The 27,385-nt window shown below is 36.9% G+C and overlaps 1 protein-coding gene across 1 annotated transcript in view; it reads right to left on the bottom strand.

Annotated features, from left to right (window-relative positions):
- ASH1L (ASH1 like histone lysine methyltransferase) overlaps nucleotides 1-27,385 on the bottom strand; it is a 185,054-nt gene that overhangs the window by 58,190 nt on the left and 99,479 nt on the right. Inside the window, 2 exon segments of the mRNA XM_036754819.1 lie at nucleotides 1,287-1,360; nucleotides 25,937-26,031. Coding sequence (XP_036610714.1) covers nucleotides 1,287-1,360; nucleotides 25,937-26,031 — 169 coding nt within the window.

Genomic DNA, 27,385 nt, shown 5'->3' with positions numbered 1-27,385 from the left:
ACAAAAAATTGGAATCACTAGGAGAAGCCAGAATTATGTAAAGAACTGAGTGGCATTTTGTCTGATAGCCTTAACCAGAACCTCAAGAATAAAGAGATATCAATATTCTCTTTGCCATCAGGGTGTGGGGTGGGGTGGGGTGAGGGAAAAGGCATGCAGAAAACTTCTACTGGATTAGTTAGGTGGTCTAGGTGCACAGGATTGTAGTAGATGACTGTAGGTATTCAGGCTCAGAATTGGGAGAAAAGTAATTTTCCCTTTCTAATTACGGCAATTAAATTAATGAATTAGTGAATGAAAGGCCTGAAAAGGGAGCTCTCACATTTAAATATTTATCAATGCAACCAAAAATGTACTAGTAGTCAGGCAATCTGGTAACATTATGCTGTAGAACAGTGGTGTCAAACTTAAATAGAAACAGATCTCTGGGGGCATCATATTGACTTAAAAAAGCCGAATATACTTTCTCAGTGGATGTGTTAAAACACTGATTTTCCTTCAGTATTAAATGGCCTTTCAGTTGATTATAACATAACATAATGATCTTCTCAGAATCAAAAGGGGAAGTTGCTAGATAGCACAGAGAGGGAAAAGTCAACAGCTTTTGCCCTTTTAAGATTAAACTTGATGGCATTTTGGTAAAGGCTGGGAGTATATCCAGCTCATTTGCATGGCTAGTCCTGTTATCCCACAGTTACTTCTCATTGTGAGGCCTGGGTCCAGGGCTGAAGCCCAATGCAAAAGTCAGTGGTGAAAACTTTTCAATTAGAAAAGGAAGAAAAAAAAGATCATCTTATTTTTAGTTTCTTGTGTATTTCAAGCCCCCCCCCCCCCCAACCTATTTAAGTGTTATTTTCCTTACTTTCCATAGTAGAATAATCTTAGTTTGCAAGTGAATAATAAATTCCACACTACTGGGGAAAAGCCAACAAAAATAAGGTCTAAAATTTCTTCATCCTGTTGGCAGTACATCTGAATTCTCCAGAGACTTGACTCACAGAGGATCTTTGCAGAACAGTCTTGCTACCAAAATAAAAGTCTATAGTTGTACTAGAGAAGGGTCGATTTGGGAACCTAGGGCCTACCGTCATTTCTCAGCACAGGTCAAAGGCAAACAGGCCAAGTTAAAAAATAAGTGCAAATTCATTTTCCTCAGTCTCTAACCTTCACAGGGACTTTTCTTAATTCTTGCTACAATGACAACATAACAAGTAGATACGGGACAAAGACTTTAATTTTTCTCTTTCTACATGAGAATAAAATCCGAAGAATCATGTTCTTTGTACCTGATTGTGTTTCCATTGCCAGAGGATATCATATGGAAGCTGAAAGTCAATTCTCTTTTGTCTCAGATATTTTCCTGAAACATAAGCATCATGAAGTTTAACATTTAGGTAACAGTCATACAATAACCATACGGTCCAATCTAGAATGAATGGAGGAGAAAATTCTTAATTATATGTATACATATTACCAGTACATAACCCATTTGTAATCTAAACTACTTTACTCTTGAGCAAATGAAGTATGATAAGTGAACTCACATTGATTTTTATATCACCCTGTATAAAATAATTAGGCAAACTTGTAGCAAAATAAAAATAATACAATGTACTCCACATTGGTAGGGATTTGGACATGTGATTTTGCTGATAGAGGGAAGTCTCAGGTTAGAAAAGTCTTGCCAAAGAAGGCTGACATCTTTTCCACTTACAGCATTGTCTAGGGCACTGTAAAGTTAAATGACTTGCCCAGAGTCACACACCTAATAAACTGTCAGAGGTCCTTCTAGCTTTAAAGTCAGCTCTCTATCTACTATGCCACACTGCCTCTCTAATGTACCCAAAGTCAAAGAAAAAGAATTTTTAGATTATCAGCCATTTTGGATCATGTAAACTACTTCTCTTATTCTGTATAACTGACAAGTGACTTATATAAGAAGGATTCTGAAGAACTTTCTGTACTTGAAACTCTAAGATTTGGGTTAGTTGTGTATCTTCCCAAAAGAATTACAGTTGGCCGAGGGTGATTATTTCAACAGCACAGGTGGCTGAGAGAAATCAGTAAGACGATGACTACAGTTGGCAGAGGGATGGAATTCATTCTTCAGGAAGAGGATGAGAAACCAAAGTTGAACTTAGCCATTTTAAAACTAAATCTGAAATTAACATGTAGACTTCTGACCATTCTGGTTATATTCCAGTTATTTTCCCCAACAGACACAAGAGATAAGCCTTTGGATTTTTTAAAGTAATACTATTTTTTCTGGGAAAACATCTATACCCAGTTCAACACTAGCCTATTATTCTTAGTTCCCATCTGACATCCTGAATTTTATTAAGAGGGCAAGTGCAATAGGCTACCATAGTTGTATTTACAGGTTAATGAATTTCCTATCCTCTTTGTATTCCTCTTCCACATGTTGGAGATGGAGTAGGGAAAGGATGGTGTTGGGTTCATCTTTACTTTTCTCTCTTAGGTTTTGAAAATGGAGCTAGCTGATTTGTTTACGAAAGGTAGGATGCATCTTGGGTACACTACTTGATCAAACTCAGTTGGAGTTATCCTGGTACAGAGTACTGATATGATGCCAAAAGGGAAGAGAAGAACATCAATGAAAAACTATAAAAAAAAAAATAAAGGAGCGAATAGAAGGGAAGTTCAGAAGGGCAGAGTTGGTATTATCATGTTAAATTCAATAAATGCTTTAAAAAATTCTTAGCTGTATGTAATAAGAGATTCATGATTTTGTATGCAATTCTTTATCATTTCTTTGTATAAGGAAATGTTCATGTTTTTAAAGTGAATAATTAAAAAAAGAAAATTAATAAAAAGAACTACAGGGAACTCTATTGCTTTATGTAACTCCGAAGGGAAATGAAATGACCAGATGAGCTGGGAAGGGAAAAATCAGGGAACTCTCTATGTAAGATCTTTGCTGTTCATCAGGCACTGAAGAAGGAAACAAAAAAGGAGATGAAGAATGGGAATAGATGGACAGAGAGCTCAGGGAGTAGCTTTATGTATCATAAAGTGAGATAAAGCTTAGATCTGGCCTATTATCTTTTTCAGAGAATTCCTGGACCCTGATGACATTAATTTAAGCTTCTTAATCAGGAGAGTGGTGAATGGTTCTTTAGAATTATATCTAGTGGATCAAGTCAGTTCTAGTAGATGTTCAACTATATTATCACTTTAACACAGGCAATCATGGTAGAGTGGAATACAGGGTCTGCCTTGGAGTCAGGAAAATCTAGGTTCAGTCCTGTCTCTCACACAACAGTGAATGTGACCACAGGCAAGTCATTTAACGTCTCTGGGCTCCAGGCCAACTTCCTAAAACAAGAAAAGACTTCATCAGTGGAGGGGAGTTTTCATAATGGCAGTTTTATACAGTGATAAAATTAGATGCCCAGACCAAAAAAAATCATTTCAGTTAATATTGTTTTTGTATAGTCATAGATATATAGCTAAATAAAGCTATTTTGGCTTTTGCCCCTCTCTTAAATTATAACCTTATGCAAAAGGATGCTGCCTTCTCTGTGTTCTGACACATCTATATAATAATAAAGCTTCATTTAGTGTTATACACTAAATGAACACATTCAATAACTATTTGCTAATGACGGTAACCCCAAAATCTAGGTTTTCTTATGTATTGCCTGTAGATTACTACTGAATTTCTCCTTTGTACCATTTACTTGGCATTTACTATATTACTTTGTAGTGTGAATGCACTGTTCAAGTGTATATGCCTTACCTCCCTAACTAACCCACAGACTTCGTAAAGGTATGAATTTTTATACTGCTTTGGATCCCCTATATGGTCTAACAGTATTCTGCGTGTAGTAATAGCTTACATTTACATAACACTTTAAGGTTTAAGAAGCTTTTTACATGTATTATCTCAATTGATCCTTAGAATTCTGAGGTAGGTACTAATATCTTCTTCATTTTACAGATGAGGAAAGTAAGACTTAGAGAGGTTAAGTCACTTGCCTAGGGTCTTACAAGCTAGTAGTCCTAATTGATTTGCTCTCCTACTCTTGAAAGTTAGTTGTTCTACTTTCCTCTAAGGCGTCCTCTAATTTCCTGCAAAGGCATCCTTCCCTGCAAACTCTCAGCTTATGACATCACCTTGTACTTTACGGAAAAAATTAAAAGCATTCATTAAGAGCTCCCCCTTTTACCTTCATCATTCACACATCTTCCATTATTGCCTTCTTCACTCCAGTATCCGATGAAGATGTGACCTTTCTTATTTCAAAAGCCTGATACTCTTAATTCTATTCCATTTAAACTTTTCTAGCAAACTGCACCCCCTATAGTAGCTACTCTCTAATTTTTAATCTCTTCCTAACTACTGGATCATTTCCTATTGCCCACAAATATGCCCATCTCTCCTCCATTCTTAAAGACTCCTCACATGGTCCTACCATCCCTGCCGGTCATCTTTTTATTATTTTTCCTCCTCTTCATGGCTGAAGTCCTTGAGAAAGCCATCTACACTCAGTGGCTCTACTTTTTCTCTTCTCACTTCCTTCCAAACCCACTGCAAATCCGGCTTCTGATCTCATTATTTAACTGAAACTTCTCTCTCCATGGTTATCAATGATCTTTTAATTACCAAATCTAATGGCCTTTTCTCAATCCTCATCCTTCTTGATTTTCTACAGCAATCAACCTTCTCCAGATTCTCTTTTCTAGATTTCTATACCATTCTCTCTCTAAAATTTAGCACAGTTCCTGGCACATGGTAGGCTCTTAAATGTTTACTGACTGGCTGGTTTCTCACTGCTCCATTTCAGTCTCCATTGTTGGTTGGTGTTCCATATCAAGCCCACTAAATGTGGTTGTCCTAAGGCTCTTTCCTCTTTTCATTTAAACTATCTCACTGAATTTTATCAGCTCCCATGGGTTCAGTGATTATCTCTATATGGGTGACCCCTATTTCTTTATATCTAGCCCGAGTTTGTCTCCTGAGCTACAAGTTGTGTATTACCACCACACTTTTGGATAACTCAAACACAATATGTCTAAAACAGAACTTTTAAAAATCTTCCCTACCACTATCCCCATCTTTTCCTTTTCTGAACTTCCCTATTAGTGTCAAAGGCACCCTCATCCTCCCAATTATTATACTTGTCACCAGGTATCATTCTTAAACCATTATCCTACATATCCAATTTGCTGCCAAACGCTGTTCTACCATGACAACATCTCCCCTTCTGTCTACTCATACACATAACACCTCAGTTTAGGTTCTCCTCAAGTAACCCTGATCACTCCGATTGCCTTGTAAACTTGCGTCTCTCTGCCCCAAGTCTCTTCCTGCTCCAATCATTCTTCTACTCAGATGCCTGATTTTCCTAAAATGTAGGTCAGATCGTATAACCTCCCTACTCAAGAATGCCAGGGTCCAGGATCAAATATAATCTTTGGCATTTAATACTCTATAAAACTTGGTCCTTTCCTACCTTGTTAATCTTGTTATTGCCCTCAAAGAACTCGATCCAGCTACACTGGTCTGGCCTACCTGCAGTTCTTCCAATATAATATTCCATTTGCCATTTCTATTTTTGCCTGTTCTTTTTTGTATACCCAGTTCTCAGCACAGTGCCTGGCATATAATAAGGACTTAATAAATGCTTTGTTGAGTGACTCGTTCTGAAGTAGGATCTCAACTCAGATTTTTATGATTCCCAAGTACAGAGCTCTATCTACCATACCAAGCTGACTCACAGCAAAAATATTTGCTGACTGTATAGTTAATGCATGGTAGCTAAGGGGATAAAAAGAGTATACTGGAAGAGTTTAGAAACAAGGTCAGAATGCAACTCTTTAACATTGAAGCTAACATAAAATACATATATATGTAATATATGTATACATATATATATCATATGGAAATTTCTGAGGAAATTACTAAATCTCAGGTAATTTATAAATATGGCTGAGGAAATTAAAAGTATTATTAATACCTGCTTAGTGGCTAGAATGATATTTTATGTTCATTGAACTGAAATGAATATGATTAATTGTAACATGTGCAGCACAAACTAATTTCATGACAAAAGCACCTGATAAGTAATAAGGAATACTGAAAAAAAAAGGAGATGGATAGTAAAGAATTTGTCAGTGTTTATTCATTCAGTAAATAAGCATTTATTATGTACTTGTTATCTGCCAGGCACTGTGCTAAATGCTGAGGATACACAGAGAGGCAAACATTAAATCCCTGCCATTAGGGAAATCACAATCTAATGAAGGGGCACAATATATAAATACCTAGGTACATATAAGATACATTCAAAGTAGATGGAAGGTGATTTCAGAGGTAGAAATATTAGCCACTAAGGGAATGAGAAAGGCATACTGCAAAAAAAAGGTTGGATATTGGACTCGAGCTGAGTTCTGAAGGAAGCTAGGGAAACTAAGAGGCAAACGTGCAGAGGGAGAAGATTCTAGTTATGGCAGGATATCCAGTGCAAAGTTTGGAGATAATGTTTGGGGACCTGAAAAGTGGCTGATATAGCTTTCTTTATGCACTAGATATATACATTTCATACTGGGGCAGTGATAATATCCCAAAGTCTACCACTACTTGGATATGAGATTACCTGACTTCCTATGCTTATCCTATGAGATTACTGACTTCTTATGCTCTGATGCCATGGTTGCTAAGTAACCTCTTTAAAATTTAGTTTTCTAGGTGCACTGATGCTGAAAAAAAGTGTGCTTTGGATGGTGGACAGAAGTATTATAGTTGGTATAAAGGTATATATTCTCTGCTGTATATTAATAGAGTGATATTCTGGCTTATAAATCACGTTACCATTTTCATAAACATGACTCCCTTCCTCAGAGGCTAGTTACTTGGGTAAACTAATAAAAGTGAGGTCCTCAAATTCTAAAGCTTGGGATCAGACACTAGATCTGCCAAGGTAGAAGACACATTCCAGAAGTCCTTGCTTGAAAATCTCATTAACTACAAAAGACTAGATTTAACTTCAACAAACATTTAAGTGCCTACTACCCCCAAGACACTATGTTAAGGAGAGTTAGAGGCAAAAAAGTAGTTTTGTCCTTAAGGAGCTTACATTCTACAAAAGACAAGCCTCAGAAAAGGCTTGTTCCCCAACAGTATTCCCTGAACTTAGGACAAATATCATAGAAAGGAGAAAACAAAAACAATAGCAACAAACATGTCTGCCCATATCTTCCTATGAATCAACCATTAATTAGTTCATTAGTTTAACGTACTCTTGATGAGTTCCCAAGGATTTTGTAAGGTAAAGATCCTTATTCTGGATATCTTGCTCATTGTTCAGGTTAGAGATGCTGCCCTATTACTAAACCTTTTGGAGTTAAGTAAGTTCCTTCAAGTTCCTTTTGAATAGTCAGGGGCTTTATTTTAAGACTTAGGCTAGCCAGTGTCCCATCTTGGATTAAACTGGTAATAATCAAAATGGTCATGTTTTCCATTAAAGCTGGTCTCTTAAAGTAGTATTTATTTTCAAAGCTCTATTTATCCTTAGTAGTAGGTTCCAGGAACTAGCTAAATCTTCTGGAACTCAGCTTTCACTTCTATGACCTCACTAGCTTAAAACAAAAGGCTCTTTCAGTAGAACTTTGGCATTAAGCCCAGATATTATGGAACTCCCTTACCCTTATTAAGTAGGCACTAGTAAAGTTTTCTAGCAGAGAATATGTAATTTTATTCTGTAGTTAAACCACGCTCTAGCTACATAATACAGAACAATTATAAAAGCCTAATCTTTATTGCAGAACCTGTTTATGTCTGATGTTTCAAAGAAGCTGCTGGTGTGGCACTCCCACAAGACTGAAAAGGGACAGGATAACTGAAATGCACTTAAAATAAAGGCCCTACAATCAGGTGAGAATTAGGAGTTCTAAGGACTTTATATAGCAAAAGGCCACTCCTGCTACATGAGGAAGGTGCTTCTCACTTATAAACCAGACCATTATGGAAAACATATACATTTAAAAATCATAAGGTCACTTAAACTTTACTTGGCCTACAAAATTAATATTTATCTTGGTCATATTTTATTATTGCCAAATCACTCCTTCATATCAATGGCAGATATCTCTACCTTTCTCTACTGGTTCCTGTCTCCCTAGCAAAGGGAAAAAGAACTGGTTCTGGAGTCAGATGACATAGGGTTCAAATCCTATATGTGAGACTTTGGGCAAGTCACTTGAGCCTCAGTTTCTTCATCTATAAAATGAGAGGGTTAGCCTATTAGGTCCCTTATAGTTCTATATTTACGAACCTGTTAAATACATTTAAATAATTGTCTTCTAGAAAGAATCTCATGAAAATGAACATTGTGTGTGTGTGTGTGTGTGTGTGTGTGTGTGTGTGTGTGTGTAGATAGGTTTGAGGCCTGCTACTTAGTTTTGAGTATGCTTTCTTTGATTTCTTTAATTAGGGCACTAGGCCTTATTACCAAACGGTATGGGGCCATTTCCAGTTGTCCTGATTTATATTTGGACCCAGATCGCCCATGAGGAGAAAGTGAGGTTGGTGACTTTATATAGCCCTCTCTCACTTAAATCCAATTCACTTACAAGTTGTAGCATCACCTTCCTGATGTCACGGTCCTCTTTGAGAAAAAAGGACAAACAACAACCTATGAGTAATACAGGCTGTCCCATTAGGGATCAAATTAACCAGTTCCAGTTGAGCAATGCAGCTCCTCCCTGCCTTCCTTCTTCCCTTCCTTTTTCCTTCCTCTCCTCTGTCTACATAGGGTATCACAACCTTAACTGAAGGTGCTCTGCTGAGAGGAATTTAACTTTTGATTGCCAAAACCTCGCAAGATATCTTGGGATTTATGGGCTAGATTTCTTTCTTCAGGACCATGCCTTAAACCCAATTCACTCTGGCTCTCATTGATTGGCCAACAACAAGTCCCAGCCCAAGCCCTACTTAATGGTCATCACTTGGGCCTTGGTTGGCTCAGAGTAAATGTAAATAGAACTGTTTCTGTTTTGGTCAGAGATCCTGAGGATCTTCCCATCCCAGAATGATTTTTGTTTTTGACTAGGTAAAAGAGGCCACTCTTTGTTTCATTTCTTACCTAGCCTTATTTATTGAATGGCTATAGCCTCAGTCAAACTGAGACCTGATAAAGACCTTAGCTTAAAAAGGCCAAGGTCTCGCACTGCATCCAGGGCCATCTCCAGTTGTCCTGATTTATATCTTGCCACTGGATCCACATGGCTCTGGAGAAGAAGGTGAGGCTGGTGACTTTGCACAGCCCTCCCTCACTTAAATCCAATTCACTTGCAAGTTGTGGCATCACCTTCATGATGCCATGGTCCTCTTTGTGAATGAAAGACAAAAAATCACAACAATTACCAAAGGGTATATTAAAGCCAATGGATAAAGAGGGACCCTGTGGGTAAAGCCAATGCTTGGCAGGGAGGTTCCAAACAATAGGTCCATCGCTATTGCCATGGAGACAGCTGCTAGGGCAAAGAGTTTTCTCCCAAACCTTCTGGATCCTCTTCCATACTGTTGAAAAACTTGAGGAAACAAAAGGTCAAGTAAACAGTTTTATATTCCACATGAGACTGCAATATGCCAGCTATTAAATTTCTGGGGATGTTTCAGAGTCTCCTAGAGGCAAATTTACCTTATATTCACACCTCATCAATTCCTCTGGTCCTTACTACTATTCACCTGGCTATCACTAATGTGATGATCTTCTGCCCTCACATATATATCCTTCATACTGCTGTTATGTTAATCTTCATTATACAAAAATCTGATCAAGTCACTTGTCTGTTTCAAAATCTTCAGTGGCTTCCAACTGCCTACCAAATAAGGTTCAAACTCCTCTACCTGTTACTTAAGGTCCACTACAACCTAAACTTTTCCAGTCTTACTGTCAGCCCTGTCCCTATTCCCAACCCCACTTACTGGATAAGAAGGTAACGCTCTATCACCAGGTTCAAAATCTCAGCACTATTTTGGACTCTCTAGTCCCTCTTGTACCACATATCCAACCAAATTGCCAAAATATTACCCTTCCTACTTCCACAACATCTCTAGCACCTGGCCTGGCCTGGCCCCTTCTCTCCACTTACACAGCTACTACCTTACTTCAGGTCTTTATTGCCTTTTACCTATATTATTTCAATAGTCTCTTAATTGGCCTCCTGGTCTCAAGTCTCTTACTACCGCAGTCCATCCTATACATATACAGGTGCCAAAGTAATTTTCCTTAAATGCAGATTTAACCTTGTGACTCTCCTACTCAATTAACTCCAGTGGCTCCCTAATGCCTCCAGAGTAAAATATAAGTTCCTGTTTTGCTTTTAAAGCTTGTTATAGCTTGACCCCAATCTATCTTTCCAGCCTCACTGGAAACTCTCCTTCTACAACCTTTTCTGCTCCTCATTCATCCCACCCCACCTTCGTGTCCCTGTGCCTTTACACTAGCTGCTCCACATGCCTGTTTACCTCTTTCCTTTCCTCTACCTCATACAGCCTCTATCTTCCTTTAAGACATAGTTCAAGCACTATCTTCTACATGATGCCTTTCTGGATTCCCCCTAAACTACTTTGTATTTGAATAATTTGTGTATATTTGTATTTATTTACTTTAAATGTTACACATATCTATAAGTAGTTGTTTTCTCTCCTGATAGAATGTAAGTTCCTTACAAGTAGGGACTGTATCATTCTTTGTCCTTGCACCTCTAATGTTTGGAACTGTGCTTGGCACATAGTAGGTGCTTAATAAGTTCTTATTGACTACTTGAATGATATAACCTGGTTGTTTGGGCAAGTTATTTAACCTCTCTGTCCTCCAGGTAGCTAAGATTTTAAGTTACAAAGAAGATGTTAACCTGCATTGGTACAGTAAGTTTACTTACCCAGAAGTTCTCTATACTAATGAAATTACAGGTCCAGTTCCCATCCCCCATCCTAACATACTTCAAATTATTTACAATTTGTTAAAAGTGGCCATATTAACTTTAACAAAATACAAAAAAAAACCACCTCTTTGATTTCATGTCTCCTGATGACAGGAAAAATCCTGTATATTTGAGGGGGGGCAGGGGAAGAGTAGGGTGAGGATTTGGTTGCTGTTATTTTTTACATAGGGGTTAATATGTATTTTGTTCTAATTTCCTTTCTAGCCTTAGAAAGCCTGATCTGCAAGAAAGTGTCTTACAGCATCAATGACATGTGGTCATCAAATCTCTATATGACCACTTCCTATGACAGGGGGATCATTACATTACAAGAGAAACAATTTATTTTTAAACGGCTCTGTTAGGAAGTTTTTCATTATGTTAAGCTCCAGTATGCCTCACTGTAACCTCTACTTTTTGGCTCCAGTTTCACCTTCTGCTACAAATAAAGCAAATCCCTTTTCCAAATAATAGGGGAGGGGCAGCTAGGTGGCACAGTGAGTAGAGCACTGACCCTGGAGTTAGGAGGACCTGAGTTCAAATCCAGCCTCAGACACTTGACACACTTACTAGCTGTGTGACCTTGGGCAAGTCACTTAACCCCAATTGCCCCACCTTCCCCCCTCCAAAACAAACAAAAGAAGGAAAACAAATAATAGGTGAATAATTTGACAGATATTTTGATGATTTCATTATCTTTTCAACATTATTTCCTTTACTGGTAGAGAAAATAAGCCATCTTATACTAGCCTACTAATCCTGTGCAAGTCTTGTTCATACTTTGCCACAGAGTACCTAATGTGTCAAGAGACATTCTTCCAGATATTTTAATATTCCGTGGATACAAATATAACATCTGAGCTGTTATCTGTCTTGCAACATGATTGGCCAATCTCGTTTTATGCTCAAACTGATCCTTAATGATATCTTCTATGTAACTATGTGTGCATAAGTCAACATTGGTAGGCCACAGCATACTTATACCCACTGTAGATGTCTCTGGTTCTTTTGAGATAATGGAATTCTATGATTGAGAGAGAGAATATTGTGGTTGAAACGATGGGCTTTTCTATCAGGGAGCCACTAGTGATTACTGAAAATGCTGCACAATTTTTCCACATAATTAGCAATGTAATCAGCAATCCTCTAAGAGGAACACATACAGAATTGCAAAACCCACAGCCTCAAATATCCATAAACAAATGCTCAATATTCAGGCAACAAGCAAGAATAACTAAAGGTCTTAATACAAGGAAGCAAATTTAACTTCCAAGGTATCATTTGGGCGAAAACTTAATCTACAATATGACTCTGAATGTGTATCCCTTACAAAAGAAACAGAATTAGTAAAAATTGTGGGTTAGGGAAGCAGTATGTGAAGAAAGAACATTCATATGAGGAAATCCAGGAACCAGGGAAGGATATAGGTGGAAATTATGTTGATCTTTAGATCAACGGATAGAGTTATTTATTACAGACCACCTATACAAAAAGAGGAAACAGACAAAAGATTTAGGAAATGTATCATAAGCCTGACATAGAGGTATGCTATGGTGATAAGAGACTTCAATTATCCAGATTTTCCTGGACTGGAAGTAATGGGAGCCTTGGAAGAAATGAATAATCCCTCTTAGAGTCTGTGATAAAGGAGATGAAATCTAGGCATTGTGTGACACATACAATTTGGGAAGTGACACTTCAAAGGACTCAAAGGAAAGATCGGTAGGATTCAAAGAACTAAAGTTCTAAAAGTTAAGTCAATTGAGGGAGGATTTAAAATCCTTAAGAATGAAATTCTGAAAACAAGAATAAGCAATTCCAATGAGAAGAAAAAATGGTAGTTGTATGAAGAATCTGATGTGAATGTACAAGAAACTTACTAATACAGATTTGGACATTTAAATCTCTTTACAACTTGACCCCTCTCTACATTTCCATTATCTTACACTTTCCTATCCTCCTCACAACTTTATGATCTAATCATATTGGCCTACTCCCTATTCCCCACCACAGGATATTTCATCTCACACTTATAAGCTTTCCCCATATATTTTCTCAACTATCTCTTGGTTTTAAGACTGAGCTCAAGAATCATCTTTTACACAAAGCTTTTCTTGGCTCTTGTGGCTGCTTGTGCAACCCTTCCACAAACTACCTTGCATTCATTTTGTAAATACTCTGTTCTCTATTCCTCCTTTCCATTTGAGTATATTCTTATTGAGAATAGAAACTGTTTTACTTTGAGCTCTTTATCCTCAGAACTTGGCCCAGTGGTTAGCATATAGTAAGCTCTCAATAAATCTATGTCAGTTGATGTTACCTGGAGATTCAAGGGGATATGACTGCTATGTTCAAATAGGGGAATGGTCCTCAAGTGTCAAGTCAAGAGAGGTTAGATTTGTTCTGTCTGGTCCCAGATGATAGAAATGGAAGCAGGAGGGAGTTATGAGGAAGCAAATTTAGGCTTCATAACAGTAATAATTTCCCAACAATCTGAGCTGCCCAAAAGTGGAATGGACTGCCTTGAGAGGTGATGGATTTATGCAAGTTCTTCAAGCAAGGGCTAGGTGACCAGCACAGTTAGGTCCTGATCAGTGCAAATCATTATCATTAATCCTGTGAAATGGTTACTTTATTCAGATTTGCACTATTTGAAGGGATAATTATGTGTAAAATTCTAGTTTGATCCCAATGAAAATGAGAATTTTTTAAGATAAGTTTTTTTATCTGTTAATTAACATATAACGGCAAAGGATAAGAAAAACGTCTTTCTTATTCAAGTTTATTATAAAGTGAAAGTAGTTATAGAAAGCAAAATTTTAAAAATTAAAAAATTCCTGAAAATTATACCTAAAGATAAGCCTATGCTTGAGATGATGAAAATGTTATTTTGTGAAAATGCTTTTAGCAATGTCGACTGAATTGTCTTCTCTTTCTTTAAATCTTCATATATTCAGTGGGTGTAGTTTTGGTTTTTTTTTTTTTGAGGAGAGAAGGCAGGGCAATTGGGGTTAAATGCCTTCCCAAGGTCACACAGCTATAAGTGTGTCAAGTGTCTGAGGCCAGATTTGAACTCAGGGCCTCCAGATTCCAGAGCCGGTGCTGCGGGTGCAGTTTTATCCTTGTCTTGGTGAATTTACATGGCTTGATCAATGTAGGTATCCCTAGTTTTTTGCTTCATTATTTTTACAGCCTGAAAGGTAACCATATATTCTTTGAGAGTGAACTTCAGGGCAGGTAGGTGGTGCAGAGAGTAGAGCACTGGCCCTGGAGTCAGAAGGACTTGAGTTCAGCTCTGGCCTCAGACACTTGACACACTTACTAGCTGTGTGACCTTGGGCAAGTTACTTAACCCCAATTGCCCTGCCTTCCCCCCTCCAAAAAAAAAAAGAGTGAACTTCATTTAGACATTACCTGCTTCTTCTGCTTCTCCAAACACCTGCTGTTGATTTAAATAAATATCAGTTTTTCAGAGTATGAACTGAGCATCATTTTCCAGTTCATCAAAGGTAAGTTTTCTCCTGATGACTGTTGTTACATCTGTCACTACCCGCTACTCAGGGCAAAAGCCTTCAAAACCAAGGTCTGCCCACAGGGGCACCTTTACACTATACACACATTACTTGCAGTTATTTAGTGCCAAGCAGGGTGAATATTTTTGATGGCATTTTGAGGTTAAAAATTTTTACAGAAATCAGGGAAGGAAATTATGTTATTTTCCTGTAGTTTTAGCAAATGCCCATTCAAAAGTTTGTTTGTTTTTTTTTTAAGTAGTAGCTCTTAAATGTTGAAATGGTTCAATGGTCCAGGGGAAAGATTTTGTGTTTAGAGGCAAAAATAAATGATTTTTACATTCTCACGTAATGAACCAAATGTAGTTGGATTACATGCAGCGTTATTTAACATCAGTAATGCTTCACATGTAATTTTATTGTCCTTGCAATATTTTTCAACAACTCTGCTAAAATAACTTGAAAAGCAGTCTTCAAAAACTGGGTTAGTCATCCATGCTTTTTTTATGTCACCATTACAGAACTTGAAATCATTGTTACAACCTCTCAGAGGACAAGTATTTTAAGACCGCCTATTTAAAAAACAAACAAGCCCCAAAAACTAGTTTTAATTTAAAATTCTTTTCTAGGTTTCCCCCCAAAAAAGTGTTAAGTGATCCTTAGACAATTTAACCCAGGATGAGTTTTTTCTTTCTTAAAAACGTAAGTTCTGGAAGACATTTTTTTTTCCCTCCACAGAATAAGCCTGTTTTTATCTACATTAAAAATTTGCCGATCAGTGTATCTACCTTCTTTGACTATGTTCTTCAGAGCATCAGGGTCTTTAGCTGTTGCATCCTCATCTGCACTGGCTACCTTTCCAGTAATTTTAGCATTATGCAGCTGAAGTTGATTTTCAAAGTTAACAATCAAACCAACAAAAGTTTGCAGTAAGTTTCTTTCTTTACTACCCATTTCATTTGAATTATCATTCATTTTCTTAAACTTAAAGCTTTTGTGTTTTGACTGCAACCTTTTCAACCCATACAGCTAAAAGATGCTCCACTTACACAACTCTAACACTAATTTCCTTGTAGTTGTTTGCAAACCACAAAAAGTTGGTGCAACTGTGCAATCTTCTTTTATTTTGGCTGCATGTTTTAAATTATAGATTCAGGCATTCTAACACATGCAATAGATTTAGGCACTCCAACATCTTGTCCTATTTTAGGGTTTTATGACAATGTTCACACCATTTAATTATATCAAAGTTCTGTTTTGAAATAATAACAAGCCTCTTCTTTTTCTGTGCTGGCAGTGTTTCCATCTGAATAAAATTTAACATAATTGTTGGTAATATGGTACACTGCAGCATATCACATCCACACACAAGAGGCAAATGCAGAAGGATGACATCCCTTCACTATTTTCATGTGTTGCATTAACTGAATCTTTGCATTAAATATGATATCATTTTGTAGTATGCACTAAATCTAATTTTCTTATTAAAATTGGTATTAAATTACAACCTAGTTGTATACTACCATTGAGACTCCTTTCAAGTATGGGTTGGACTAGGTGGTTACTAAAGTCCCCTTTCAACTCTAAATTCTGTGATTCTGCAGGCCAACCACAATAATATTGGCCGATACCTTGGGTATGTGTATAGCTTTGATAATCATAGAGTCACTAGGTAAATCTATCTTGGTAACTTAGCAATCAAGGAATCTTTTATAATCTCAACTTATACATATAGGAGATACCTTGTTGGACAATCTTTCAGATTCAATTTTCATTCCCTTCCCATGCTGCTTCTGACTTTCAGGACTTTGCCAGCATGCTTGAATAATTGGAGTCTCCTCACCTAGGAACATCCATCAGTCTGAAACCTTCTTACCACAGAATAGCCTTCCATCATGCTGACCCCTTCTCCCACTTCTTTTTTTCTCCCATTTCTTCTTTACAGAAAAAAAAAAGTCTAGGGTAAATCACTAGCTATTAAGCGTATGAGGTGAGATTCGAACCCAGATCTTCCTAATTCCATAACCAGTGTCCTATTCATAGCTGATAACTTTAGTCATTTCTGTTGTGTCTGACTCTTTATGACCCCATTTAGGGTTTTCTTGGCAAAAATGGAGTAGTTTATCATTTCTTTCTGCAGCTCATTTTACAAATGAGGAAACTGAGGCAAACAGGGTAAAGGGACTTGCCCAAGGTGACACAGCTTGTAAGTGTCTAAGGCCAGATTTGAACTCAGAAAGATGAGTCTTCCTGATTCCAAGCCTAGTATTCTATCCACTGCACCACCTAGCTGCCCTTTTTTCTGCGTGAGTTTTTTGTTTGTTTTGGTTAGTTCCTCCCTGCTTTGCTTCCAACTTCCCTGACTTTGACACCATGGTCCTGCATGGGTACGCTCTCCCTTCAATGCCTTTCTCCCTTTCTCTTTCATGTGTTATCTTCCTCCATTAGGATGTAGGCCCTTTGAGGACAGACTGTCTTTCTTTTTGTTTGTATTTGTATCCCCACCACTTAGAACAAACTCAGGCACACAAGTGCTTAATAAATAATATGCCATGTCTTTTATTGAATCAAATCATTTTTTATTGCAAATATGAAGTCAGATCTTGTACTTACTATATTTTTTCCACCTGTTTGATTGTGAACTTTTAGTTGTTGCAGAAGACCATCTGCAAAATCCTGTCTACTTTGACTTAATTTTTCATCAAGAATATCCTCAACATAGGGATAATTAGTTCAGCCATAATTTATTTTGGAATAATAGACTTTACAACATTTGAATACAGCTATCATGTCCCTCCCTAACTCCTCTTTCAGACAGACAAAAAATATTAACTACTTTCTTTAAACATTCATCTCCTATTTTAGGCTTCTATTTTACCATCCTATTTTGCCTTCTTTTGGATTATGGTTCAATATATCAATGTCTACCTTAAAATGTGACACCTGGAACCTAATGCAACACTTTAGATGTGGTTTGAGCAGTACTGAGAATAACAGGATAATAATTCCAAGAGTCTAGAGAATTACTTAAAAGGATCAATGATTTCATCAATGTGGACACTTTTCCCAGAAGTGAACCCATCTATACTTATTATGTGTTGGAACTCTTGACTATGTACTTCTATAAATCCTACACTATGTGCCAAATGGGATGGGGATAGGGGAGGGCTTCCTTTAGATTTCTTCACATTGTGTGGATCGAAATGTAGCTGGGAGTATGTGGGGAGTTGGTGAGGGAAGGAGGGCACTCTATCATTTATCCCTTGCTCTAGTTACATAATCAGTTGGCCTTTTCTACTGGTTTTATGTATATGTGTGTATGTGTTTATATGCATATTTTGTGCAATATATGTGTATGCACATATATGTATATGTGTATATATGTGTGATGATATTCTTCATGTTGCTTTTTATGTATAATTCTTTGCTGGTAATAGCCTGCAGCCTACTTGTTAACCAGGAGCCTCTCTGTGGCTCTTTAGGTGATCAGTAATGTTAATTCTCTGGAAATTTTAATAATCTATGACCTGTAATCATACAATTTTATTGGAATATCAATGTTAAAATAGAAAGTATTCATTTAGGGAAGAAGGTTGGAATTACTAAAAGCATTATGCACTTTCTTTTTTTAAATTTAATTTTATTCTTTTTTCAATGAGCATTTATTTTCTCTCCTTTCCAATCCCTCATAAGAAAAAGAGAAAGAAAAAACAAAACAAAACAAAACCCTTAAGTCTCATTTTGCATCCTGGCTATCATCTCTTTGTTAAGAGGTGGTTAACATGCTTTATCACTAGTCAATTAATAATCAGTTTTAAAATCTGTCACAGTATTTGCCTTTATGTCATTGACAGTGTATAATTTGTTCTTGTTCTGCTTATTTCACATTAAATCAGTTCATGCAAGTATTCTTCCCAGATCTGTCTGAAACTATCCCTATCAACATTTCTTAGAGTGCAATAATATCATTATATTCACATATTACATTTTGGTCAGCCATTCTCTAATGGATGGGTACCCCCTTAGTTTCTAGTTCTCTGCCACTGTGAAAAAAAATTATATTTTTGTACAAATGCTTTTTTTTCCTATACTGATCTCTTTTGGTTATAGGCCTAGTTGTGTTACTCTTTGGGATTGTAGGAACAATATCTTAATCCCTCCCCCTATGCATTTTAAGATAAGTTTCCCCTTAAAGGTTATTGAAATACTACTTGAGATTTGGTATGCTCAGGGGACTAAGAGCTCAGACTGCTGATGTCACTTCCTCATCACTTAAGTACTGAGGAAACTGAGTGAATCACACTGATTCCATCTTGTGACTCAATTCTGGAGCTAGCTCAGTTCCCTTGCTATTCAATTATGGGTCTAGTCCAATTTCCTCTCCAACTTCCTTCTGTGAGAAAACTTCTCTCAATTGGGAGAATTGGGAGAAAACTTTCTTGTGTCATTTGAACCTAGTCCTTCATGGCTTGGAAACTGAACCACCTCTATCTGCTGTTTATAGAGACCTTCAACTAAGGAACTAGGTTACGCTGACCAGAAATTGAGTCAGATCCAAAGATTGATGCAAAGAGTTTTCTCACAACTGTATATCTCAAGCACCACATATGTCTTCTCCGAAAACTGGCCCCATATTGATCTGTCAATTGTTTCCATGTTCCCTTGATTATTTACAGATACTTTGATACCTCCTTTTCTGAATTCAGGGAATTGTACCTGTTTGCTCTCCCCTCCCAATTTGGAAAGGCCTTAATCTTTCATCCAATTAGAAATCAAAATTACCTAATATTGTATTGTTTCCTTTTGATCAATTGGTCTTATTTGACTGTTTTAATGTATAAGTCTGTGTCCCCTGCATTTGGAGTCCAGGCCTAAGCTGAGGAGGTCTGGTCCTGGTTTTTTAGGCAATTGGCATACACTGCCAAATCAACTGGTATGCTTAGAAGACTGAATCTTTTGTTTCCTCAGTCACTTCATCTTCTACTCACCAAAGTTTAAAGCAGCCACCCACAAGAAGCTAGAGGGGTTCTCAGAAGCTCAGCTGGTGGACTGAGATGGGAGCTTTGCTCAGTTGAATCACTCAGTAGGTTTGTAATGCCTAGTCTTGCTGAATGTCCTTTTCTACCATGGATAGGTAAATCTCCTTTTGCTAACTGTCGAACGACTACAGCTGGACCAATTGTTGGGCACAGTAAACTTATTTTGGGGTTAGAGTTCCAAATTGCTTTCCAGAATGGCTGGACCAATTCAAAGCTCTACTAGCAGTGAAATAATGTGGTTTTCCCAGTCCCTCCAAAATTGATTATCTTCCTTTCTTGTCATCTTTGACAATCTGATAGGTATGAGGTGGAAACAGAGTAAGCTTTAATTTTCATTTCTCTAATTATTAGTGATTTGGGGTATTTTCTGGGGACTGTTGAAAACTTGGATTCGTTGAAAATAGACTATTCTTATCTGTGCCATTTATTTTATCATTCATATCTCTGACCATTTATCTACTGGAAAATGGCTCTTGTTCTTATAAAATGGAATAATATTTTTATGTATCTTGGAAATGAGTCCTTTACCAGAGAAACCTTTCATAAAGATCCTGCCCCCACCTCCAGGTAACTGTTCCCCTTCTAGTTTTGGCTGCATTACGTTTTCTATGTGTGCGCAAAACTTAAAAAGTTTTATGTGATCAAAATTATCTATTTCATCTTCTGTGGTTCTTTCTAATCCTTGTTTAGTCAGGAACTCTTCCCCTATCCAGACATCCAAAAGGAAATTTCTACCTTATCTCTACCTTTTTTTTTTTTTTAAACAGTATAACCATTTATATCTAATTCAAGTACCTATTTGGAGCTAATCACATATGGTGTGAAGTGTGGTCTTTGGGTTTACTGAACACTAGGGCTACTAGGTCTGTTTTCTTCTGTATGTTGTATACATGATCCTTTCCATTTATTGACCTCTTTTGATTTTTTTAACCAGTACCACTGTTTTGATGATTATGCTTTGTCCTATAGTATCTAGTACTGCTAGTTCCTTTTGTTTCCCACTATTTTTCATTATTTCTTGACCTTTTGTTCCCCAAGATGAATCATTTTTTTCTAACTCTGTGACAGAACCAGCATTTATTTCCTTGATATAACTTCTTTCATCCCACCTACAACATGAGGAGGCTTTACCTAAAATGAGACAAAGAAGTCCCTGGGACTTGACTGGCCTCAACTTCCTGATGCAGCTTCCTAGTTATCTAGGGGCATAAAATGTCCCAGCCACATGGAATCTGGGTTTCTTAGACTTGGTGGGCATGTAAGGCCAAAGAGTCACCATACCCAGATGACCTAATGACCAGCCACATTTCAGATGGAGAAAGGAGTGAAGCTGGGTGGAGAGGGGAGTGGGTGGGAAATAAGCCCACATCTAGGTAAGCTAAACGTCATTATATCCTTTGTTGAAAATCTTTATTGTGTTTGGGTAAGGAAATCACTTTTTGCAAATGTTCATGATTTCAAGTACTTAATTTTCTTCCAAAATTCCACCTCAACTAAGAGGGTGCTAGTGTTAGAATCTCAGTGCCAATAAGCTCCATAAAGTCACCCTTTGATAGATATTACACTGAAATCAGTAAATTAATTTAAGTAGTATTGTCATTTTTATTATACTGGTTTGTCCTACTTGTGGACAATTATGATTTGTGCAACTATTTAGGCCTGTCTTTATATTATGTAAAGTGTTTTGGAGTTATACTAACATAGTACAACTGTGTGTATTTTATGCAATTTCTAGTTATTTTAAATGAATTTATCTGTTCTTGTTGGTTTGGTTGATAATATTCAGAATTGCTGGATTTATTTTGTATACTGCAAATTTGCTGAAGTTATTGTTTCAATTAATTTTTTTGGTTGACTCTCTAGGGTTTTCTAAGTCCATTATAACATTTGCAAAAAGTACTTAGTGTCTTTTAATTTCTTTTTGCCATATTGCAATAGGTAGCAATTATATCAAATAATAGTGGTGATATTATTAAGACATCCTTGCTTTGTCTCTGATCTTACTGAAAATGACTCTATTTCATCCTACTACATATAATGGTGGCACTTGGTTTTAGATAGATACTATTTACCATATCAAGGAAAGGTCCCATTGTACAGTTTCAAAAAATGCAATCAAATCCACTATCTTCTTCCTATTCAATTCTGGGCCCAGTTCACTACACAGTCATAGTGTTTATCCAACACATATGTACTAAGAAAACATATCACAGTCTGGACCACAGCTATTCTTTATTCACTTGGCTTTTCCTCTGTGGTTAGGCTGATCTTGAGTGATTATGGATATCATTTAGAAGGATTTGCAATACTATGGTTTCTTGATATAATTAATGCCTTGTCATACACAAAAAAGAATACTGAAAGAACCTTAGGGAATTCCTTTAAAGAATCCTTCTTTTATGTGGACTACCCTAGACTTCCTCCATGAGGAAAAGTCATCTTTGTTGTTATAGCTTTTAAGGAATCTTGTATGATTTTTCATGTATGCATTGTGGGAAGAAAGTCTTTAAGGTATCATAGTATCAGATCTCTAGAGCTAGAAGTCAATGTTAGGGGCCATCAAATCAAAGCTCTCATTTTTGGGGAAAAAAACATGAGACTCAGAGAAGAAAGGTTAAGTGATTTGTTTAAGGTCACACAGAGAACAAATAGAAGTCACACCTCAAAGTCAGGTCCTCTAACTCCAAATCAAGCAATACTCCATCATATTATGCTCTCTCAAGTTTTGCTCTACTGAATCAATTGCTTTATTACGGTCAAGAAAAAATAAACACTCAGATTTATATTATCTATGCCTTTCAGTTAATTATAACTGTAAATGTATGGTCTGATATCTATTATTATTTGTAAAAGTCTGTCTTTTCTCTGACTTTCATCAAGTTGCCCTCAGTATGCATGAGTATTTAAAGGGTGTAGGTATATTGGTCAGGAGTTGCTAGAATTTTCTCAACTCCTCCCTTTCAGTAACAATAAATAGACCTTTTCTAAGCATTTAGTATCCTCATCTTTTTGAGATACCTTGTGAATCGATCCTTTCAGATACTATAATTCTATTAACAAAGCCTGATACTATATTACCTTTTTTGGTCAGCCACAGTTAGCACATGAGTTGTGATTCAACAAAACCCCCCCAAATCAACTACTGTTAGTTATTTTCCATTCTCTGAACGTGTAGCTGATTTTTAAAATTTAAGTGTATGACTTTTATCAACCACAAATCCTCAATCCAGTAACCTCCAATCAATTTCAGTTCTAACCTTCTTTGAATTATCTTATAAAAATGGAGAATAAACCTGGGGGGGGGGGCAGGAATCTTTCTCCAATATTTCACACAGGTAGAAATTAGAAAGCTTTAGAAATTTCTGAGACATTGGAGTTAAGAAATAATATTTGATTAGAACTATACAAAGCTTTGGTGCTGAAAAACAAGGGGGCAACTGTCCTTGTTTAAAGAAATCAGTGACAAAAAGCGAGTTTGCTTCTCTTAGAAGCAGAATAAATTTCAGTTGAGCCTAAACTAAATCTTTTCCACTCAAAATCAGAACTTCAATTTCTACAGGTTAAAAGCATACAAATGATAAATTTCATGGGTTTTAAAGAAAAGGACAGGTTAAGGTAGATTAGTCACACTTGAGTTTGGTACTTAACTGACATACATTTGTACACTCTTGGATAAATATGTTTACTACCACTCCATTTTTATATCCTTTGATGTCTGTGATTATCATATACAAAATGTTTCAAGTGTTTTCTGAAGCTTTTCTCCTTTTCTTTTTCCTGAAGACTTTAGACAGGCATCTTTTCAGGAAAGACCATGGAAATTTCTGGGTGAAGATTCAATTTGGCTTAATGGCTCAGGGTTTAAATGTACCTCTACCATAGTCAGTAAATTCTTAGAGTTCACATTTATACAGAGTTTTAAAAATAACTTTGCTAAAAATTTGCATTTTGTCCTGGAAACAACAGAAGAAATAGCAAGAGTTTCTAAGCAGGGAGTGATATGGTCAGACCCATGCTTTAATCTTACTTTGGATAACCATGTAGAGGTTTGGTAAGGAGGAAACTTAATAGAGATAAAGAAGTTTGGAAGACAGGAAAGTTACGTGGCAAAGAAAATCACTTTTGTCTTAGCTATGATAAGTTTGAATTATCATTGAGGCATCTAGTGGGTGGTCAATAAACCTAGGACTGGAGTTGAGAGATTAAAGCTGGATATAAAGATTTGGAAGTCATCAGAGTAGAGGTAACAACTGAAATCACAGAAGATGAAAAAGGAAAATGTGTAGAAAAGAAAAGAGAGTCCAGTATAAAGCCATGGAAGAGGATGAGGAAGGAGAGGTATGATGATCAAAGGAGACTGAGAAGAAATGGTCAGACATAGAGAAAGATGACCAAGAGGGAACAGTGTAACATAAATCAAAGGAGGAGACAGTAGGACAGGGGTGGTCCATGGCATTAAAATTTGTGGAGAGTTCAAGGAAGAGGAAGACAAGGAAAAAAAACACAAACACAACAGATTTCATAGTTAATACATCATTAGTAACTTTGAAAAGCAGTTCATTGGAGTGATGGTGTCAGAAGCCACACTGTTAAGACTTAAGAAATAAATAGGTAGTGATGAGGTGAGGCAGTTCCTTCTTCAAGTTTACTATTAAAGAGATAGAGGATGATAGCTTGAAAGAATTAGAAGGTTGAGCCAAGGTTTTTCAAGATAGGGAGAGCTGACTATGACAAAAAGGGAAAATGATAAATGTTGGAGGTGATGTGGGAAAACTGGGACACTAAAGTACTCTTGGTGGAGTTGTAAACTGATTCAATCACTCTCGAGAGCAATTTGGAACTATGCTCAAAAGGCTATAAAACTGTGCATACCCTTTGATCCAGCAATACCACTGCTTGGTCTATATCCCAAAGACATCCAAAAAAAAAGGGAAAAGGACCTATTTGTACAAAAATATTTATAGTAGTTCTTTTTGTGATGGCTAAACATTGGAAACTGAAGGGATACCCATCAATTGGGGAATGGCTAAACAAGCTATAGTGTATGATTGCGATGGAATATTATTGTGCTATAAGAAATGATAAGCAGGATGATTTCAGAAAAATCTGGAAAGACTTACACAAACTGATGCAAAATGAAGTACAACCAAGAAAATGTTGTACATGGTACAGGGTCAGAAAGGTTAAGTGACGTAACCAGGATCACACAGCTACTAAAGGTCTGAAATGGCATTTGTCTGCAAGTGCAGGGCTCTAGCTATCATTTCATGCTGTATCATGGAAGGAATCAATTGACAGGGAGAGAATGAAGGTGAGAGAGTGACTAATGAGGCAACCTTGCGGATGAGATGGGAAATGGAAAGTTATGGGATCAAGGGCACAAGCTGGCTCTGACAAGAAGGGACACCCTTTTCTTCCAAATGGTATAAAGAACCCAGAAGCATTTTGGAGAGTATCTGTCTCTCCCTTTCAAGTACTCTACATTTCACTTGAACCTGACTCATTATCTCCTATTCTCATCCTGCCTTCTCTCATCTTCCCATTTTTGCACATAACATCCCATCTGCTTGGAACGATTTATTTTCCTAGCATTTCAGTCTGTTAAAGCATCAGTCTCAACTTGGGTGCTATGTCTTTCATGAAACCTTACCTGATTTCCTAAAATAAATGTGATTTTTTTCCCCTTCTTTTTGAGTTCCCTATAACATTTATCTTGATATCTCCTTGAAACTTTCCATAATTAGCCTTGTATTTGTGCATGTATTCTGTTCCATGGGGGCAAGAACTATATATCTGATTTCACCTTTCTAACTCCATCTGACTTGGGAAAACTATAATACAAGAAGTGGATCCTTGATAATTTAACAAACGTAAATTAGTTATAAAGGAAAATAAAGCATATCAACCTCATTCCTATGAAATACTGAAAGATACATTTGCCTGATCTAATTTATTTTACTCCTTTTGAAATGGGAAAAACTTTTAATAAAATTGCTAAATAGATGTGTCTGAGTTTTCTTAGATGAGAAAACTGGTGATTCAATAGCTAGGAGACTTTTCTCAGAAACTGGAATTTCTATTGAAAAAAATTTTTTTAACTTCCACTGAATACAGTATCTGACATCTCAAACTGTTCAAGAGCAGAAAAAGTTCATAAAGGGCTTTTGGGAGTTGGCTCTTGTCCTTCATTCTTTAAGAGGACCAAACTGACACCACTATGTTAGAGTCAAGGTAATGTGTCCCACTGTGGCTGATCAGAGCAATACAAGCTCTGGAGGCTCTACCACAGGTTGGGCAACATAAATGTTATCTATCAGTAGAGAAAGAGCGTGACACCGTATAAATAACAAGGGGAAGAAAAAAAGAAGTTTCACTTAAATTCGAGAAATACCATTTATTTTTTTAGCAAAAATGTGCACATCAAGTACTCACCAACATGAATAGGGGCTGGGAATAATCCATACTCATGCTCTCCAGGAGTGTACTCCAGTTTTTCTTTCTTTAATTGTATCAGCCGGCTCTTTGGGCTAATGAGGAAAGGAAAGAGGCAAATCAGAGAGAGGCAATTTCCTCTCTTGTGTAAATAGTATCTTTTTAGCTAATGAAGGTAAGAATGTAAATCAATATCTCAGAGTATAGCTGTAATTACTTTCTCCAAATCAGTTAGAAGGGCTCTACTCCATAACTAAAAAAGTAATAACTTTCATCAACATTCTTAGAAATTGAAAATTTTAGAACGATATTTCGCAAAGTATTCTTAAGAGGTGTTTTATCTAGTATTCTCTTATATCTAAGAGCTTAGAACACTTCTAAGTTCAGGTCTATACTAGTCTCTCATTTCCTATTGTTGGATAAGGGTTAGGTTCTAGCAATTGTTGATACTTTTAGCTCTCACTCTGACAGAAATGAAAAAGGGAAATGGGGAACAGAAGATTGCAGGATCACCTAATCCAATTTCCTCATTTTACAGATAAGGAAATTAAGATGCACAGAAGAGAGAAGTAGCAATTTGCCTAAATTCATATATGTGGAAAGTAGACAGTTCTGAAATTCTAAAATAGACCCTCAGACTACAAATCCATCCCTCTTTCCATTGTACTATGAAAAGGAATAAGGAAGATCAGGACTCAATTAGGATTCCTGTGAGTTCATTCTAATTTCACTTTAGCCTAGAAATGGCCTAAGGGCAACTCAATAATTAGGACCTAATCACATGCTTCTAGCTTTTGCTGGTTAACTTTCTAACTCAAAATGTCTCCTCCAATTAACACGTCAAAATAATGAATCTTATTTGAAACAAAATGGTATCTTATTTCCCATTTATATATGAATAACTTAAAGCTCAGAAAAAATAAGTCATTTGCTCAAAGCTGCAGAGAGATAGAGATAACCTGCAACTCTTCACACTAAGGCCTAGCCATAAAATCATGGAACCTCAGAGCAGGAATATCCCTTAGAGGTTATTGAGTTTAAGCTCTTTATTTTGCAGTTCAATAGACTAAGGTCCAATGGGGATGTGTCCCATCATTTTCTACCCAGCTACTTTCCTGGATTTCATTCTATAAGATAAAATTAACCTTGAAACTCATACCTCCTCAGTACTCCCTGTTTTTGAGGCCCCTTCTTTCCTCTGCCTGGAGAAAGTAGAGAGAGAGCAGAAATTGAAGAGCTCCTCCCAGATCATCTACCATTTAAGGAGGGCACCCAGAGAATTCACCTTATCATTTCCTACCCAACTACTTTCCTGGACTTCATGATCTCCAGAATTCAACATTCTACAAAATGGAATTGACTCTGAAACTCTCTGCTTCTTCAGATCATTACCACTTTGGCTGCAGGACTTCATCATGCCCCCAGCTGGGTAACCTCCCTTCCTCTTTC

This window comes from Trichosurus vulpecula, chromosome 4, assembly GCF_011100635.1.
Source record: "Trichosurus vulpecula isolate mTriVul1 chromosome 4, mTriVul1.pri, whole genome shotgun sequence".
NCBI classification, from domain to species: Eukaryota; Metazoa; Chordata; class Mammalia; order Diprotodontia; family Phalangeridae; genus Trichosurus; species Trichosurus vulpecula.
This window is presented reverse-complemented; position numbering and strand designations above follow the sequence as displayed.